Source organism: Aquila chrysaetos, chromosome Z (assembly GCF_900496995.4).
Source record: "Aquila chrysaetos chrysaetos chromosome Z, bAquChr1.4, whole genome shotgun sequence".
Taxonomy (NCBI): domain Eukaryota; kingdom Metazoa; phylum Chordata; class Aves; order Accipitriformes; family Accipitridae; genus Aquila; species Aquila chrysaetos.
In genome coordinates, this window is record NC_044030.1 from 49,243,293 (window position 1) to 49,257,813 (window position 14,521).

The 14,521-nt window shown below is 38.4% G+C and overlaps 1 protein-coding gene across 2 annotated transcripts in view; it reads left to right on the plus strand.

Moving 5' to 3' along the window:
- Nucleotides 1–14,521, plus strand: part of TJP2 (tight junction protein 2) — a 66,290-nt gene that overhangs the window by 1,584 nt on the left and 50,185 nt on the right. The window contains exons 1-2 of one of the 2 annotated variants that reach the window (XM_030003486.2): nt 6,741–6,963; nt 10,944–11,064. In XM_030003486.2, coding sequence (XP_029859346.1) covers nt 6,851–6,963; nt 10,944–11,064 — 234 coding nt within the window. In that variant the 5' untranslated portion in view covers nt 6,741–6,850. Of the gene's footprint in view, nt 1–6,740; nt 6,964–10,943; nt 11,065–14,521 lie in introns of those variants that run through there. The other variant, XM_030003490.1, reaches the window with a different exon arrangement.

A 14,521-nucleotide genomic window follows, 5' to 3' on the forward strand; every position in this document is an offset into this window, starting at 1 on the left:
AGGATCCATGAGATCTGCATGGCAAGGATCAGGTACTGGAAAGCGTGGGAAGTTTGCTTGTGTAAATTCATATTCATTGACAGATCATCGGGCTGCTTGAAGAGACTTTGAAATGCTTTGCATGTGGTAAGCGTGTGTGTGCCATTTAGACATCATTAGTAAGATTTATACTTAGTGCCTATGAGGGCTTTCATCAGGCTTCTGGGGAAGCTTTCTGCATGTATTTGACTTTTAGGCGAGTTTACTGTTACAGCTGTTTCCAGACTGTTACATGCAAACATGTTCTTAAGCCCTAAACATTGCATTCAAATAGCAGTAGTGACTCCTCTTCCCTTTGCAAAGGGAAGTCACAATGGATCGGAGAAACTGCATCTAACTTTAATTGCATTCTGCATTCCCCTGTATGACAATATCGGTAACTGCTGCTGTGCTCAGTGCCACTACACTGGGGTTTTGTGAGACTGAAGATGAGTATTGGGAATTATGTAGAAGGGTTAGGATGATCCCAATACTTCGCATGAACTATAATCTCAACAGAGCTCTTCAGAATGAAGCATCAAAGTAATTAAGTGTCTGATACTTTTTTGATTGCTTAATCCCCCCTTTCCTGGTTTAGTGTCTTCTAAGGACAACCAGGAAATCTTTCTTAGTGATTAAAATAACGTTCAGGCACTGACATGGTTCACAAAATGGGATGTGTTGTACCTTTATAAAACCTAGATGCTTAAAAGCATCAGAAAGTTCCTGGATCATAGTAATCCTCAACAGGGGAACGGCCTGATATTCCAGGACTACTTCAAAGCTGCATTTAACTTAGAGCAAATTTAGATAATAGCATTTGTGTGTGTGTGTTTTAACAGTTACCTATGTTGTCTGTCTCCAGAACTTCCTTGTAGAGTAAAGGAAGTCTCCTGTTACAACTCTTCTCTTTTAATTGCTGAAGTAACAGTATTTAGAGTCTCAAGGACAGTGTAACTTTTGTCATGCCTTGGCTGCATCAGTTTCATCCTATTGCAGTAATCTTGGAACCAGTCATTCTAGTAATAGGGGAAAGAAAGCACTGATGTGGTGTAACAGCTACAGTTTGTTGATGTTAGAGATTTTTCTAGTCTGGTTTATTTTCAAACAGGTATGACAATACTCATTGCTGGGAAAAAATGAACTTATAAATCTGACAATTGTTCCTTGACATCAGCTGCATAAGGCCTGTGAACCTTAATCCCAAATTGCAGTGAATTTTTGTGAACTTTAGAAGACCACTCAAAAATGAGAAAATCTATTTGTAAAACAAATACTTACGGCAATAAGTATATAGGACGTAATTTTTAGGCCTGTCTTCTAATACATGGATCTTGCCATAGTAAAGAATGTTTGCAGATGGTGAGTTACCTGCAAAGATTGCAGCACCAAAGTGGGTATGACTGGTTTTGCATGGCCATGCTGACATATGCACACCAGTGTGTGTCGTCTTTCACAGTTAAAGGTTTGGGTTCAGTCCCGTGACCAAGTAGTCTAAGTTATTTGGGAATCCCCAGAGAATGACTCGGGTTTAGTTTCTACACAGATTTCTCTCCCAGATGCTTTTGTCAAAATAGAGCTGTTCAACCACAGGGTGCTATTCTCAATTATCTGAACTTATCCTCCTCCTCAGAAAGAGCAGTGCTGTGTTTAGATCCTTATGTTTGCTCCCTTGTAAAGCGTGCTTACTTCTTGTCCCCAGAGTCTTTGGAGCTTCTGTTGCCCTTTAATGGCCTTTTACCAGTACTAGAGTTATCCTAGACCCACTTCAGAAAGTAATTTTTTTTTCCCCGATTTTTTTTTTTTTTAAAGCAAACAAAGTTTGCATTTAACAGTAGAGGGCTGAGGTTATTTTTTGCTTAAATATTACATAATTAACATGGGTACTGACTGCACTATGGACATTAAACAGCTTCATGCAGCAGTGAAGACCACTCTAGGTCATTTCACAACTTACACAATTAATGTTTGGGTTGGGTTTTAGTTGGTTTGTTACTGTTGGATTTTGTTTTCTTTTAAATCAGATGATTGCTTTTTCAAAGTGCATGTTGCTAGGGAATATTGTAAATTTCTGTTTCAGATGAGAATGCAGACTGTGGCAACTCCTTTCTGTCCAGCATTAGATGACCCTTGCAGCTGTGAACATGTTTAGGATGTTTATGATCCAAGCCTAGTAATGATGGAGTGAGCCGTGGGAGCTCTAGTCTGGTATCTTGCATGGCATCAACCCTGGTGTGTATTCATCAGCTGCAGGCTTTTTTTTTTTTTTTTTTTTTTTTAGGAAACGCGAGCTACCCAAGTCTGCCTGAATTTAGGTCAGCATTGTCATTGTGTATCTGAGTGTTGGAACCTCAGATAACCATGGTTCCTAATCTAGGAAGAAAGTGAAACTCATTAGTGCTGTATTTTCACATGTATAACATGAAAATGACAGACAAAAATACTGTGTGATGCAAAAGGAGCGCCAGTAAAAAGTGTGCAAGGAAAAATATAAACCCCCTTTTGTTCTGATTTTTCCCAATGCCTGCTCCCTTTCCATGCTGCTGTCTTTGCTTCTGTTTTGCACTAGCAATCCAGAACTGCTTTTAAGAAATTTCTTTTTATGGTATGCAGATTATCTCTGGTGTGGTCCATATACATGTGAAATGTAACTTTTAGGATGTATAGTTAAGTGTGGGTATGTTTTCACTAAGCTAGGCATGAGTTCAGATATTTTGGACCACTTTGGATTTTCCCTTAGATTGGCTCAATAATACCTCTCCCAAAAGTCTTTTGTTGTCATTACTCTGTTGTACCAAACTAATTCTTTAACATCAGCCTGCATTGTATTGATAAACTGAGCCTGAACTCAATAATGTTTGGCTTCATCTAAACCAAGGTTTCACATATTTGCTCAAGCTATTTTTTATTTGCTTTGCCTCATTAGTTTGTTTGGTTTTTTGGTTGGGGTTTTTTGGGGTTGGGTTTTTTGGGGTTTTTTTTGAGACATTAGAGAAAAACCGTAAATCTCTCCTGCACGTCACTGTTAACAAGCAAGGCTGTCTGTAGTCCAGCTCGCTCTCTCTATTCTAACATCTGCTTCACCATCTAGCTCTGCTTAATAGCCAGCAGATTTGACTGCTGGTGTCTCTAGCCTCCTTAGCACAACTTTGTATAAGCTGATTCTGAGAATCTCCAGGAACATATGGACTGTTCAGGCAAGGGACTGTCCCTAAGGAGGGGCCAGAAGCAACTGCAATCCATGAAGCCATGTGAAAGAAGTTTCCATGTCCTCCTCTTCTGTTTCCATGAAATCATTCCCGCCCCCAATCTGATCCTTCATGCCCCTTTGCCTCAAGGTTGTTTCAACAGATCAAGCTTTACATATGCATTGATTGTTCTTCAAGCTATTTCTTAGCTATATGGCTGAAACAAAACACATGTGTGTTCTGGAAGTTACATAGTTATTCTTGTCACCATAGAAAAAGCATGTAGGAAAAGACCTTTGTTTCTTTGCTTTCTTCAGAAGTAAGAGAATTCTTTGGTCTGTAGTTCTTACAGAGATTTTTGCTGAGAGACAAGAAGAAAAAGGATTTTGTCTCTTTCCAAAGATGAAAGTAGTTTGTGGCTACATTGGGCAATGGTTGTCTCCTTTGTAGTTGGGTCTGAAGTGACAGAAGATGTGATCATGCTTGTGTCATCAGTTTATATGAAGTATGCTCTACATCTAATTAAGGGAGTATGACTGTTTTCATCTGTCAAGGATTAGAGCAAAAGGAAGCTTTGGCTTTGGTCTCATAAATGTTTCTTTAATGCAGAAAAGAGCTTCTGTCATTCTTCCCCCATTCCCAGAAATACATCTTACTTTCCAAACCATCCACTGCAATCGAGTCTACAGTTTTTACAGTGTGAATGAAAATAAGCGAACTTCAGAACTGCTTTTGCAAAAGTCATCTGGAGAATTTCAGCCAGATTGAAATCGCTGCCCCAAGACTGAAATGTTGGTGGGGTTTTTTTCTTGTTTCAGCTAAGGAAGCACAGAAGAGAATAGGGAACTTTGGAACAGATAAAGAAAGCTAACAGTTTTCATGGAGTCCTCTTTCCCTATAGCCAGTGTAGCTTGGTAAGGCTATGACAAACGCTCCAAGCCTTTGGGTATGTTGCCACAATGCACTATATAAGTTTGATAGAAATACGTGTTACTGGATTTTCTTTGTTTTGTAAACTGATTAATGATTAATGTGAGAGATCCGTAGGAAGGTTAGCAGAGAATGAAAATATAGTGAATAAGCAAAGAAATCTTTTAGCTGAACTGTGAGGAGGTTTCTTACTGTTATCTTTTTGGATTTGACTGAGACACATGAGTTCCTGAAGTTGACACAAGTATTTTTCTTAACAGCTTAATTCTTAGATTATGTTTGTTCACTTGTGTGTTCCCAGTTAGGAAAATTGTGCTGTGTTCTTTCCAGTAAAACTTGGTATTCGTTCTTCCTGAAAAAATACAAAGCCAGAAGAAGGGGAGTGGATGATAACTCCCCAACAGGAAACAATGGATGAAGGTATGTTTTAGACCTTTTGTTTGCTCTGCAAAAGCCATCCTTCGCTAACAATGGAGGTACTAGCAGCTTTGAGTTTCTGTTTTCAAATAAAGTTGAAGGAAGCTGATAAACTGTGAGTCAGTCTTACTCCCTTTAGATACCTGGAGATTTCATGAACCATTTAGCCAGAAGCAGTACTTGGGAGTAACTTGTGCTCATTGTGTGAGCGTGGCTTCTCTGTGTACAAGGCTAGTTGTGGGACACCTATTCTAGTCAGAATTAACTGGCTTTGCCCAGACAAAAGATGGATCAGAGCTGTACTAAATGCTTTTTAGACTTTGCATAGGACTCTGGCTTTGAAAAGTACTTTGGGGAAGTTTTTGTAAGAACTGTTTCTTAGATCTATAAGGGGAAAATTTAGGGTTAAAAAAGTGTTAAGGGGGACAGAAAGAAGTACCAAAACTTCACAGGAGAAACTGTGGTAATACTGATGCCGCTAACAAAACTGACTTTGAGGGAAAACTGGATTTTATCAAAATGTTTCTGCTTTTAAGTAAAATTGAATATTGTCATGGACTACTACAGTCAGAAGGTTCTTAAAAAAATGGAATACTCAAAAAAAACCTGCCCACTTCTTGTCTTTTCCTAGTCAGTACTACCTTTGCAATAGAGCTGCCAATGCTATCAGAAGTCAGGATGCATGCAGGCTTAATGGTGTTAGCTGTGCTTGCAGACATCTAGAAGTACTTCGCTTTCCTAAGCTTCTTAGTACTTTGTATACAGATGGTTGAAGTTGTAGTTAAGTGGGTTTTTGGACCTGGAATAGTAATTCTTTGCTTAATTTAATTTCTGTGGTTTTAATATATTAATTTTCTTAACACATCAGAAATTTTCAGACTGCATATTCCTTACATATCAGCATGCAACTAGGTAGGTGAAAACTAATTTTTTTCTTCTGACAGTTTGCAGTGGTACTCCCTGAATCTAAAAGATGCTTGATTTTATTTTGCTCTTCTAAGATCAGTCCCATGGATTACTACTTAGTAATAACTTGAGATAGTTCAGTGTGTGCATGTGTTAACAAACAAACGTGACTGAATATTAAACACCAAAACCAGGTAACACAGGATTGTAAGTAATATGGGACCTGACAATGGTTATACAAATCTTGTTAAGAGCTGAATATTTTACAGTATCAGTAATGAAGACTAGTGGTTTTCATCTTAGCAGTTTCTAAATAAGTAGCATGCAATACAAAGTCACCCCAACAGAAATATAGAGATGCCTAATAACACTAGGGATTAACTAAAATGTGCAGTTTACAGAGGGAGTTGTGGCTGAAGTCTTAAGTCTTCCTTTCCCATCTGTTCTTTTTACATTTTTATCTATATTACTGCATAAGTACATAATATTTATATATGTAATTATATATAAAACATTCATATCTTACTATCTTAGTATCTAAGTAGCATTACAACATTTCCTTTCTTAGTCTTTTTGCTATTAAGTATGTCTCTTTTAATACTGCAATTTGACAGTACTGCAACGTTTCAAAAATATCACTGTTACTTCAGCATGTGCATCTGTCTCCACCTTTGTAATTAGTACCCGCGGTCTTTGGCACGTACAGTTACTTACCTCATGGCTAGAACAATTTGACACGGAAAGTGGCTTCTGGCATTGTGTGAGGCACATTTGAATGACTAGTGAGTATCATAATGGGACTCTCTAGTTTTCTTAATTCTGTACAAGCCACGTAAGGAAATGTTTCTCCATGCCTTTTCTGAACAGATCAGATAAATCCCTTGTAACACTTCCAGTGTACAGACCTTTCTGGTGCTGAGGAGAAAAGTTGAAGCAAAAGCTATTTTTGTCTATCACAGTTTCTAAAACAGTCTCAAGTTTTCTGTGCAGATCTCTATTATTCCCTGGATGGATTTGACAGAGGAGTTACCTAGTGCTCCATTAGTACTTGAAAGATTATAGACAGCAGAGATTTAGCAAAGGATTAGTCAATTGGAGAGTGTGCATTATCCGGCAAGGCTTAGAACCGTGATTGTCTCTTCAATCATTTTCATTAGTGTCTTATTCAAAGATCGAATTATGTAACAATGACGTTTCAGGGGAATCTGGTAGGTGTTTTTCTTTGGTTTCTCTCTCCTGCTAACTCTCCAAGCCTGGGAGAGGGGAAAAAACATTATTTTTATGCTTCAAACTTGCAGCATGTTTTAAAAAGCAGCAGTTCAGATAAGCGAAGAGGCAGCATCTGCATTTGGATGATAACTTAGCGTGGTGAAACTCTTGAGAGAGGCAGGATGCGGTACAAGAAATATATAACTATCTTAGAAGCAGCAATAGGTATTACTCCCCTTAACAAGAGGGAGCTGCTTCCTGAGGGTAGACATGCAAATCTGTGGCAACATCCTGGGTAAGTGTTAAAAAGCAACCAGTGAGTAACTATGGGAAAACGTGTGCTCACCTTGAATCATGCAATTTTAAAACTTGTTATCAGGAAAGAGGAGAGTCATTCATAAAACAGGTAATCTTTTTTTGTACCTTCAATTGGTGTATCTTCTGCAGTTGTGGTTAAACTTTGTGGTTTCATTAGAGACTTATGTGTACTTCTTGTCCTTGGCTGGTAGAATAAGTAGGAAAAGGTGTTATTTCTAAATCAGCAGTTTGCTGAAGAAGAGAAAGGATAAACAGGTGTATACTCATCAGAATGAAAATGAGACAGTGTTTTGTGTTTATTGCTTACTACTAACCTGATGTGTGTATGTGTGCATTCCCTCTCCCCCCATTTAAAAATACACATATTTTAATTTTATCCATGAGAGAACTAGCAGCTTCTGAAAGTGGAAAAGAAAAACACTTTTCTCTGTGTACGCACTTTTCCTTCTCTGCCAGAAAGCAGTACTTCGTCATATTTAGGAATACCATTTCCCTAAAGGAAAGTTTCAGTTTTTAAAAGAGAAGTCAATTAAGGCTATTCATGTTCAAAATATGAAATACTGCACATTCTGGTTTTGTTAAAAACAATCCAGCGTGCTTTCTTGTACCACACAACTTGAGTATTAGGCTTTGGAAAATTCTTTCTGTTCGTAACTGTTTCCCTCAGAAACTGACAGTGTATGTTAAAGGAGATTGCTCTTGTCTCCCACCTGCCCCTATATGAATAGGTTCGATGCATGGGTGTCTTCACAGCCCTTCTAGTCTCTTGTATTTTTGTTATACATTAGAATGCTGTCACCTTGTTTCAGAGATTGCAGAGGAGTGCAAAGTGTGAGAAGCTTTTGTTCAAGAGCAATTAATATGTTTCTACTGGTTTGGAATAGCTTTGTGTAAGCAAGACTTCAAAGAAAACCTTGGAGTAAAACTGTGACTGTTTGGCCATAACTGAACTCGGATTTATCCTGTAACTTTTCCACAGGAGCACTTCCTCTAATGGGGGTGGCAACAGTAAAAGCAATTAAAATACAGTGTACCATATGATTTTTTTTTTTTCAGTTGTATCACCAGAACCACAAAAACTACTCTAGAAAATGTGCTGATGCCAACAGTTTCCAGCCTCTTATCAACACAAGTATTCTTCAAGTTGGTCCTAAGTTTCTGGTATTGTGTTAATGAGTGCTTGTAGGGCTTTTTGTTAAAAATCTGCCCATTAGAAGGGGTTCTTAGTACAATGTATTTGGACACAGGACAGTGGAATGTCCTAGACTGTGACTTCCTTTGATTGTTTCTTGTAAGTTATCTACATGCCAATCTCTTTGAATTTTGCAGCCACTCTTTACACGTTGGTAAAACAGTAAGTGATTGCTCTTGATATTTTGAGGAGCTGCCTTCAAAAGGAACTGTACATTCTTGCAGAATTCCTCTTTTTTTCAAGTAGGTTTGTTTGGCCAGAGTCACAGCGTGAAACAAGCTATCTAAAAATGAAACTTGTGAACTGTAGTATCCATTATTTTTTGGTTTGTAACTGGGACTGCTGGGCTTTCATCTACTCTGCTTAGTATTGGTCAGTACCAAAGTGCAAAAGACACTACCCTGTTAATATTTGTTTTTATTTCCAGCATTCCTAATCAGGCATCTCCCTCCTTTCAGGGAGAGGTTTAGTTATTGTGATTGTTGTACACACTTGGAATTCCAAACTGGTTAAGATGTATTTGGATTATGTTTGGATTTGCCATTCCAACAGTTTCACAAAAGCAGAAAAGCTGTTGTCATTGGACTGTAATAGGGATCCCTTTTATGTTTTCATTAAAAGTTTCAGGGAACTAAAGGTTGGTAACCAGCAATCGTGGCAAAGTAAACTGTGTTGAAGAAAAAAGTGCTTATTCTGTACAACTGGAATAAGCAAATTAGTGACTCACTTTGCTAACTTCAGCTTATCACTCAACTTCTAGAGGTACCCTGTCACACCCATGTAAAAAAGGTGTTTTAAAAGGTGGGGGGGGAACAACCAAAAAAACATGAGACAGTTTGCAAAACCTGATACAGAATATAGGATATAGAAGTCCTCACTTGTCATCTCCTAACTGCACAAATTCAGATGCATGCTTATCTCAAATACTTCCTTTATTTCTCTTAACCATCTCCTAAAATAAAAAATAGCGTTAGGGTGTGATGCCAGTTCCAGTGCCATCACTTGAAAGTTGTGAAAATCATGATTAAAAACCCAGACTAAGGTACAAAAGAAAGCAGGAAAGGCAAATACTTTATTTTGCTAAGGCTTTATTTTACATTTCCATATCAAAGGCATTATAAGGCATGTTTTTTCTACCTCCATTTTTGCTCGGAATAGTGATGTGTTTTCAGAGATAGATTGATTTTTATAACTTTTGGCATCTTCACACAGAGGCAAAATTATGACAGCAGTGGTAGTTTGGGTTTAGCTCGCTTGTGTAACTTTCCTGCAGCTTCCAGAATAGTATTCTGTGCACAGCCTGGAACAATAAAGCTCATACTCGCTCATAAAGCACAGCATAGGTCTTGCTGCTCTTTGGTGATCACAGAAACTCATACTAAGCATCCTTTTGTTCTGTGACTTCCAAAATCATGCCTTGATTTAAAACAGTAATTTATTACTTTTAGAAAGATGCTATTATGCTGGAAGAATGAGCAGAGAGGGAAAAGGACCTTCTAGTTTGATAATGTGATGTCTGGCAGGTGCTTGCATTTTTAAAGTTTTTAAGAAGTTAATCTGAGACCAAATGCATTTTTTAAATATCTTAGAAGTTTTAAGTTTGCTTTTTTGAACCTGGGACATCATAATGATTGTGGTCAGGAAAAGTGGGTGCCACGCACAAGACACATCAATAAAATGTGGGGTAGGCTTGTAGATAATTGGGGAAATTCTGCAGAATTCTTTCAGTATCTCGTTCTTATGGCTCTCCTGCTATCTAGCAATGGCTAACGAAGTACTAACCAGAATAAAAAAAATGCCATATACATTGGAAAGGAAAAAAAAAAAAAACAAAAAACAAACCGAACCCAAACCTGTTGCAAGTATGGATAAGATACTCTTCTAGGGAAGTCTGGCTATATCCTTCTTTGAAGATGGAACACTTTGGAGGGATGTTCTTTAAGAGGAATTAAGATGATCAAGATGTGTGGTGGTTTTCTTTTAAAAACAACACCCAACCAACAAACCCTAACCACTGGCTTCTGTTTCTATTTCTGTCAAAAGTTCCTCTTTCATCTTAGTTAAACCATTCATTTTCTGTTTTCCTACACAGGATAATCAAGGGGTGGGGGAGAGGAGGAGCCCTCTAACAGGGATGCTGAATGGAAGCTAACATACTGCTTGTGCAGAAGAGGGGTAGCTGAGGCCTGTTGAGCAGGGGAAGTAGTAGAAAATGACATTGGGAATTGTTACTTTTCCATCATTTGGCAACTGGAGTTGTTAAGTTACCAACTGAAATCACTGGAGCATGTGTATCTGATTGTTCTTACTGAGGTTATGCTCAAGGTACAATGCTCTCACTAGCTTAACTTTGTACAATCTTGTGCAAGCTAATCTATCAGACTAAGACTAAATTAAAACAAAAAGCCCAAATCCAAATACCTTGTGGGGAGGACCAGTGCAACAAAGGGAATATAAGCACGCTTCCTGTCTATACCCTATTTAATTTGCAAAAATGCCTTGTCGCTTTGTGTGCAGGCTTGTGTGGATGCCTGATGAGGGACAGTGCTTGAACTGAAGTTTGCAGTGTTGCTGCAAGTGTAAATATTACCAAGTATCTCCTTTATTCAAGCACTGTTCCACTTGATTGCCAGGGAAGCTAAAGCATGCCAACCTAACCAGGGAAATATATTTTATGTCTTCTTTATCTCTAGGACTTCAGTGTCCCAAGCTTCACAGTCACTCTTCTGTGATATACATGACTTAAATTAAACTTTGTTTTTCAGGGAGCAAATTACTGCACTGCCATCTCCTTGCGAGTGGGACTGGGAGCACAGCTGTACATCAAGCCCAAAGCATCTCACAGCAAGTAGACAGAGACACTCAAAAATCATCATTCCTCACAAGGTACTTGTCAAGTTGCATCAGTTAGAACTGACCATTAGTTTAAAATGGTGGATTCTTGTCATGTGCTAGCTATCATATTCATTCTGTTAGCTATGTTTTTAAAAAGTTTTAAGAAATGGTGCATTAATAGAGTAATACATTGAAATCGGAACCAGTTCTTTTGAATTCACAGAGCAACTTAGAATGAGCATGTGCACGTTTGCTGAAAGCTTGGTGATGTACAGCAGGCCTCCAGAAGAGGAGAGGCTTCTGCAATGAACTGAATAGTCTGCTAAAGTTATGCAAATAATAATGCACAGGCCTGTACTAGTCCATCTCCTAGCTAAACACTGGTAAAGAATGGATATAATCTATGGTGATGTCTTCAGCAAATACAAATATTTAGCATAGATTTGGGGATAAATAAATTTTTAAGCACAGAGGGTAGCATTAATGGGAATTGCTTAGTGACTCAGTAGAGTCCTGGGAAACAGAATAGCCTCACACAGGGAGAGTTGTTTTGCTGCATAGTTTCTTATAGTACATCATTAAGGTAAATATAATCCTTTTGGCATCTTAACCTTGCTTTTGAAACCTTTTCTCAAGTGCTTCCAGAAAGAATATAAAATGCGTCCTTAGTTTTATGTGTTGCTCAAACATGCTTGGCTTGTTTTTGTAAGTCATTAACAGATTACAATTTTAATAGAGCAAAAGGTTTTTACACTGGTGTGTCGCAAAATTCTAATTGACTTATCTTTCATTCTTGAGAGATGAATAGCTATTGCTGCTTTAGTAACTTACTTGGAAATGTGGATATCAGTTGCCCTGTCTTTCTAATTTGTGATATACTTAACCAAAGCTACTCATCTGTTAGTTTAATGTTCTGGGAGTGAGGGGGGAGGGTGCTGGTTAATAAGACTTTAAAGACATGATAGAAAAGAAAAAAAAAAAAAGAAAAGAAAAGGTTGACATTATATAAAATAACAAACAAGCAAGCCCTGTTTGCTTAGGGCACTGTGTGGGGGGAAAATATGATACGAGGACATCGGTGAAGCATAGCTAGGCAGGAATGTTCCAGTTGAGGTGTCCAGCAGACTCTAGCATTTTCCTCAAAATAAAAAACTTTCAAGGATATGGTATGGTATGCAAAGCTTGCACCAGGGAAAGTGGATACTTGCAAGCCCAACTTTTAGCAGAAGAAACTCCGGAACCACATATCCACTAGAGAAAGATGCCTCAGAAGCTGCATCCAGCCACCTTGCCTGTGGGCTCCTAGGAGTTGTGGAACTGGCAAGTGAATGAGTGGGGTGGCTGTGTCGATCTGCTTTCTTCCCGAAGATTGTTCTCACTGTTCTCCCTTGGACTCTCACCAGCTCATTTTTGGTCCTTCCTGAAAAACAGCACCCAAAAGTGAGTGTGGTACCCTAGCTGGGACCTTGGTGTTGCTGAATAGGGCTGCAGAACTGCTTTGTTTCTTAATGACCTTGTCAGCAGGAGGTTTGCCAGTATAAATACGATGGGGAGAGGCAGAGCTTTGAAGCATAGTTTTAGTGCTCTAAAGGACTAACTTGGCAGAAGAACTGCTGTCTGGAGCTTTGTTTTTTAAATTAACCTCTGTATCAGAAAAAAATTAACAAAGTTTTGTGTATGTTATGTCTTGTGCGTTCTGCATATTCTTTTGCTTGTTCTTAGTAAGGATAATGATCTCCATGAGAATGGCATCTTTGTTTTCTTTGCTGTGTTGTCTTAATTAATTAGAGCCGTAATAGTTGATTATCATGGTAAAGCTTTTGATGTAGGGCTTGACTTCTAGTGAGGAAAGGCAGATAAAATGCTAAAAGCAGAGGATTGTTTCACAGCCTTGCAAGGAGTAGTCAAGAAGCATGAAGAAGAGAGGAAGGAAATGAGATGTAAGCAAAATGAATGTTCAAATAGAATGTGCTCAATGTGGTGCCTTCTGTTTAAAATGAACAAGTTGGGGGTGGGAAAGAGATTTCCTTTTAAGTGTTGATATACACTGTTGTATGGTGTTTGAGGAGGAAAACAGTATGCGCTTGTGTGGTTTGGGTCTGTTTAAGCTACTTTGTTCTTTCATTCTTTAGAATAGCAGTACTAGCTTTTGTAGCCTCTTAAATTAATAGAGGTCAGAGTGCTTGCCAAAGAAAGTTGCTTCAATTTGCATAGGCGGGGGGGGGGGGGGGGGGAGTTGTTCAGGTAGAGTCACTGTTAAGTCCCTGTTTCACTCTCTAGCAATAGGTCACACTATTTCATTTGCTTCCCTTACTTGCCAATGTAATTTTCAGGACACTGCAGTATAGTTTAAAACTATAAACACAGTTTAAAACTGTGTTTCATGCACAGATGAAAATGTGTTTAGAATAAATAAACTGTGTTCCTTCATTCTCCCCACTATAATTTTTTCTTGACTATTATCAAACACCTCTGCATATTCTTATGCTGTTTTTTATCTATCCTTTGAAACATGCTATACATCTATATTTTCTAATTCACATATTCTTTGCAAAGATGTAGCAACAAGCAAGCAGTCTTCTGCTGTTTTTTAGCAGAATAAACCTGTGATGTGTGAGATCTAGTAGAACTGATGACTAATATTTCAAAACTGTTGAGAAAAATATACTATATTACCATATTTCATATTGTTAATATCTCTAGTGCTTTTCCTAGTTGTTCAGCATATAACAGTGTTTGTCACAGTAACTTTTTGTGAACATGAAATTGAGTTTATAATTGGCTTAGAACAGCACTGCTTCTTGCTCTAAATCATTACCTACATGTTTTAAATTTTGTTGAAGTGTCTAGCTAAATCTGTATGTCTACGTCTTAAAAAAAAAAAAATTTAAAAAATCCTTACCATGAGAACATCAAAATAGGTGGCCAGGTGAGCCACAGAGGATTTTGCACTGTTGATTACCCCAGAAAAAGTATGTATGAAGTGTGGGATGCTGTTTATGTTGGGCTTTGTGTTTCTTCTAGGGACATCTGTGCTTTCTAAAATAGAAGCCTTAGAATTGCTGCTTTGAAAACTGGAAAGTGTGTACGGCTCTGCATCCTTACACTAGACCAGAGACGGCCAACGTACCAGACTGTGCAAGCTGCATGCCAAAACCTTTATGCTGCATAATAACAAGCTGTACTTTGGAAGTGGAGACAAGGGGCAGGATAATGAACTTGTCACTCTGCTTTAAGCTGGTACTTGAGTCATGCAGTAACCCAGGAATGATAGGCTAATTTAGGTGGAAGGGGACCTCAGGAGGTTTCTAGTCCAACTTCTTGCCCAAAACAGGGTCAGCTGTGAGATTAGAACAGGTTGCTTGGGGCTTTACCCAGTTGGTGTTTGAAAATCTCCAAGGATGGAGATGGTACAGCCTCTCTGTGCCCTGGATCCATGGCTTGGCTGCCCTCATGGGGAAAAATTTTTCTCTTCATACCCATCTGAACCTCTCTTGTTTGAACTATT